At 30.8% G+C, this 6,000-nt stretch overlaps 1 protein-coding gene across 1 annotated transcript in view; it reads right to left on the reverse strand.

Annotated features, from left to right (window-relative positions):
• Window positions 1-5,701, reverse strand: part of ctr9 (CTR9 homolog, Paf1/RNA polymerase II complex component) — a 32,352-nt gene extending 26,651 nt beyond the window's left edge. Inside the window, exons 1-4 of the mRNA XM_056462357.1 lie at window positions 5,555-5,701; window positions 3,699-3,797; window positions 3,383-3,622; window positions 954-1,071 (exon numbers count right to left, since the gene is read on the reverse strand). Coding sequence (XP_056318332.1) covers window positions 954-1,071; window positions 3,383-3,622; window positions 3,699-3,797; window positions 5,555-5,599 — 502 coding nt within the window. The 5' untranslated portion in view covers window positions 5,600-5,701. The remainder of the gene's footprint in view (window positions 1-953; window positions 1,072-3,382; window positions 3,623-3,698; window positions 3,798-5,554) is intronic.
• Window positions 5,702-6,000: the final 299 nt, after the last annotated feature.

Genomic DNA, 6,000 nt, shown 5'->3' on the forward strand with positions numbered 1-6,000 from the left:
CCAAAATAAACCATGTGCACTACTGATCATATAAAATAATTATGATTTTTCAAAATCACAGTAATTACTGATCAAAATCACAGTAAAAACAGTGTATTGTGTAAGTTGACAGAAGTAATACACAACTATTTGAAAGTTAGTAGTTTAAGGGAAAGATTAAAAGTGCTTTTATTAAGCAAGGGTGCATTAAATAGATAAATGCATTTATGAACATTGAAATATTAAAAACATAAATATTAAATAACTGTTATTTTTAATGAATTTTTCAGCAATGTTAGTAAGATAAAAACAGAAATGGTACTGAAGGCTGGAGTAACGATTCTGGAATTTTTTTTTATTTCAAAACATATTCAAATAGAAAACATCTGAAATTGTAACAATATTTTATCATATTGCCAGACTTACAATATTTGATTAAATCTAACTATAGAGAGAACTTAAAAATATATTTTTTTTACTTTTTAGGGTTTGGCACAGACATACACGAAAGAAAAAACTTGTAGTGAGCATACATTATAATAATTAATAATGCAATTCTGATTTTAATATCTTCCTAATTTAAAAATTTCAAACTTTGCCATTTCACTATTAGACGATAGGCTTCATCAAAATAATGCCTTTATAATACCATTAATAATACACAAAGTGTTATTTTTTACTTGTGCTGTAGATTATTCGAAAAATTCTGCTAGTCATAAGTATTTTTCCTACTATGAAAGTCAATGTGACCTTTTGGCAACGTCATTTTATTTTAAACAGAAGAATTAAATATCTGATAATAAAATTTTCATTTTTGAGTGATCAAACCATTTTTAATGTCTTTTTTTAGTGTGGATTCAATTCATACTTATTTCTATAGCGCTTCAGTTTATTTCAGTTCAGTGTAATGGAAAGATCACTTTAATGATGAAAACAGAAATCAGTGATTTCGAATGATGGTGTGAAATATTTACCCAGCAGAGCAGGGATGTTGTTCGTTGACTGGTTAAGTACAAACTGAAACTGGGCATCTGCCTGATCCATTTTATCTCCTTCAAGGAGACAAAAGCAAGCTCTTCCCAAAAGATGGTTCTGTGACAAAACAAAATATCAAAAAACATTAGATATGCAACGGTATAAATATTTCATATCCTGATAATGGTGACCAAAATTATCACAGTTATAAATCTTATCATTAAAGGTTATGATTTATTACGGTTTTGTTAAGAAGACCTGAAAATGTTTAGAATTAAATGATAGACACACTTAAGGCATTTCACCAAGTTTTACATCTGAAAATGAACAAACAACAAATAAAATTTGCCGATTTTTTTGCAGTTTTGTAGCAAACAACAATCAGGGATCTGTGTATTTTGGATATGTTTATTCATATTTGTATTATTTTATGTACATTGTGTTTTTATAGGTACTAGGCATGGGACGATAACTGTGTTCAAGGTATACCGCGGGTTTGGAAAAGTCAAGGTTTTAAAACCACCAAAATATTCTGTAATACCGTTCCTAAGGTATGTGTATGATTTTTTATTTACTTTTTTTTTTTTTTTTTTTAGGACAACAGTATCTCCAGCAGAAAAACAAATCCAAAGATGCCGTTTAAATTGTAAAGAAATCTGTATTTTTGAAACTAATGAACACAGCAGGAGTCTTCATTCATGATTCATTTGAATTATTAAGCCTGACATGTTTACTGCTCCTAAACATTTTAAAATTTATTGAAATAATAATAAAATATACTGTTAAAATAAAAAATTAAATATATTGGTTTAAAAGAGGGAAAAAATTGTTGGTTTTTACCCAGACGTTTAAAAAGAACACATTTTAGAGCAGTAATCACAATACCGTGAAACTGTGATATTTTTATCTAAGGTTATCATACCGTCAGAATCTTATACCGGCCCATGCCTAATAGGTACATTTGATTTTTCTTAATCAATCAATGTATTAATTGTTAAATCTGCACTTAGATAGCTACCACACAGAGATCCATGTTTACCTTGTTTTTCACAAACCTGCATAAAAGCCAAAAATGGCTGTGCGATTTCACACAAATATCTAATTGCAATTTTTCTGACTAATTCTGGCATATACGTTTGCGATTTAATTTTGCAAGTCAAGCTTCAGCTCAATATTGTCAATAATGTGCAGAACTCACTTTAAATAAAATGAATACAACATACATTAACTGTGTATGAGCAATTCCATGCAAAAATCAACCTTGCCATGAAAAAAGGAAGTTTTCACCAAAATAGCGAAACCATTTGTACGTTTCATGTGTGCAAGCAACCATTCTACAGTAATTGAAAAATACTCAAACACGTTTCTGTCAATCTTTTCAAACAAATATATGTAGTTTACCAATGTTACACAAGTGGCAATTTCACATCCGTCACATCCATAATGGAGAGGAGTCGCATCCAGAACGAAGCTTTTTCCTTATGAGTGCAAAAGTGTAAAATAAAATTAATCATTTTTGTTCTATAGTGAGTCAACTTATCCTTTTGATTAGCATTATTTATTTTGGGTTGTGCAGTTTTACTCACTGAATTTCTACAAAGTATGTTGTATACTGTAAACTTGATCCCTTTTTTCGTCACATCCATAACGCATTTTTTTTCCTCATTTAAAATAAAAAAATGTTTAGTTTGACATAACTCTGTGGTTAGTTGTTTTGAAAAATATAAACAGATGCTTCAATATGTTAAAATACACCTTCTCTCTGAATCTACGTTTTGAATTATTACTTCAAATGTCACATCCATAACGCTGGAATTGCTCATATATAAATATATATTTATTAGCAGCCTACATAAATGCATTTACATTGCAGCCTTTTGTGGCTAACTAATTGCAATGTTACAGGATTTACTGCGAGTTTTAAAAACTCGATAATAAATCACGGTTTTAATGAATATAAACATCTGAATCTGTAAACCGGTAATCGTGACAGTACTAAAAGACAATAAAAATAATACATGTTGACAAATGGACAAATACCTGCAATATTAGGAGAAATGGATTGTGCTTATGCCTTTACATTGTGTTATTTGTATTTGTTCATGTGACTTGTAAGGAAATATGTGACCTGTAACTGTTCAAGTTTCGATGTTATTGTATTTTTTTATTTTTATAAAAAAAAAAATTCTTGATAAAATGTATAAAAAATAATAATAATAATAATAAAGTATATAAAAATAATAATAAAGCATGTTGAAGCGTTAAATAAATAATAAATAAAGCAATAAAAATGATCAATATGTTGTTATTTAGGTGGAAAGTGAGAAGTTCAAATGTGCGCATTAATATGAAAAACTTGCACAATAATTAGTGAAAAAGACCCAATGACTTCTTCAGCGTGACAGTGACTCCCGTCACTTTGATTTACCTGATCGTACATGATGATCTTGTCAGCCATGGTGTACAGAAGTGTGGACTGGTTGATGAGATCCTTTTTGGCATCTTTGTTCTTCTCTTTCCGAGCCTGTTGGACATAATAAGCTGCTAGTGTGTCCAAACAGGTCATCTGGTCCTTCTCATGGTCTCTGTAATCCAGGTTTCCGTCAATGCGTGCCGCCTCCAGCAGCTTGACAAAATCTTCTGTCTTGCCTTGCTTGTAGTACTCCAGCTAAAAAGACACAGCGGTGAGGTGTCATTGCTCCAGAAATCCTAACGATGACATGATAAACAAGCGTGGGACTTACAGCGAGTGCGATCCATATGTGCAGCTGCGTGTGCTCCTGCTTGAGGATACTGATGACTTCATCTCCTTCTGGAAGCTGGTCGAAGTCGAGCTCGATAACCTGAGAATGAAAGAGCACATTAATTGCATATCATTAATGACAATGAGATAAAGATCCATCAGAGAATTTGGCTGTTATAGCACATATAGCTGCAATAGATATCTTAAAATGTCATAGATATAATAATCAATTTATTTACTTCCTGATAAATCTATGCTATCTATTTATAAACTGAGAAATAATATAGATTTTTAATAATAATAATACTTTACAATAAGGTAGTATTTACTAACATAAACAATAAACAACACACTTAATACAAAATTGATTCATGTTTGTAAACGTTAGTTAATAATAATACAGACACTCTTAGTTAATGTGAACTTACAGTGAATTATTGTTAACAAGCATGGATTTGCATTTTATTAATGTACTGTTGAACTATGGTTAAAAAAGCAGCAAAAGTATTGTTTATTATCATGCAATGTTAGTAAATACATAACTATCAATAACTAATAAAACCTTATTGAAATGTGTGACAATAATTACGCACATACACATAAATATATATATACACACACACACACACACATACACACAGTTAAAGTCAGAACTATTAGCCCCCTTTTATTTTAATTTTATTTTTTATATTTCCCAAATGATGTTTAACAGAGCAAGGAAATTTTCACAGTATGTCAGATAATATTTTTTCTTCTGGAGAAAGTCTTATTTGTTTTATTTAGGCTAGAATAAAAGCAGTTTTTTTTTTTTATGAACCATTTTAAGGTCAAAATTATTAGCCCCTTCAAACTTTTTTTTTTGATAGTCTACAGAACAAACCATTGTTGTACAATTACTTGCCTAATTACCCTAACCTGGCTAGTTAACCTAATTAAAATAGTTAAGCCTTTAAATGTCACTTTAAGCTGTAAAGAAGTGTCTTGAAATATATGTAGTAGTAGTTATTAGAGATGAGTTATTAAAACTATTATGTTTAGAAATATGTCGAAACAATCTTCTCTCCGCTAAACAGAAATTCGGGGAAAAAAGAAACAGCGGGGCTAATAATACAGCCACATCGCACTGCTACGAGTGTGATATTGCATTTATACAACAGTTTGACAGCATAATCGTGTAAATAAAAAAAGAAAATCAAACACGGACAGTCTCAAAACCGTTTTGTAAGAGGAACTACTTTCTTTCGCCATTCATTCACATCTGATGTCAGAACAGCAGAAACTGTTACTAATTCACCAAGATCTTTTTAGAGCTAGTATTTGAATGATTCTCTAGCGTAATGTCTAAAGTGATGACAAAACAGGTGATTTTGCTGACATTTTAAGATTATAAGTCTGAACTGCATGAAATGCCATCAATCCACAGATATATCTCCCAGTATATATATAAAGTAATTATAATATAATAATATATAAAAATATTAATATTAATTAGATTGTTAGAATAATTAAAATTGTAATAAATCTTTATTTTTTTTTCTTTAGTAATATGCTTATGCCTACTTTTATTTTATTATTGCTGTGTGTGGGTTTTCTCCAAATATTTGCACATGATATAAATAGACATAAACAACCGTTTCACATCAACGTAACGTTATAACATGAGACAAGTTCACAGTCACAACTTTACTCCCAGGACGAACTGAATCATTTCTGTCATTTGCATTCGTTAGCTAGTTAATTTTATGTACACTCGTCATAAGCGCGTGAATGATAGCATGTTAGCAGATGATAGCTAATTTATTCATAGAGCAGTAATACAATTATTCTCGGCATCATAGAGATAAAACGAGTCCAAACCTCATCTGTGTCCCGCAGAGGGATTTCAATGGATCCCCGAGACATGGTTGCGACTCAAGCCTCAAACCCAATATCGCAGATTTTGGTTTTTGTACTTGTTCGTATCCAGTGGTGATGAACGGCAGTAGACTCACACACTGACCGAACCTGAACAACAAAATACTCTACACTTCCGGGTTAGCAGTCAGGCCCTTCAAAATAAAAGCACGTGCTTGACGTATCAGTTAATTTTTCTGGGGAAAAGTAGTCTTGTTTCAATGTTTTAATATACTTTATGCCTCCTTTAGTTAATTGTAATTGATCAACGCACAATGCCCAATGATAAAACATACAAATATAAATTTAAGTAATAAATAAAAGGGTATAAATGCTGCTTATTAGATTGAGTACCATTTTATACTACTACTGCTACTACTAACGTTACTACTACTACTACTACTATTACT

Source organism: Danio aesculapii, chromosome 7 (genome assembly GCF_903798145.1).
Source record: "Danio aesculapii chromosome 7, fDanAes4.1, whole genome shotgun sequence".
Taxonomy (NCBI): domain Eukaryota; kingdom Metazoa; phylum Chordata; class Actinopteri; order Cypriniformes; family Danionidae; genus Danio; species Danio aesculapii.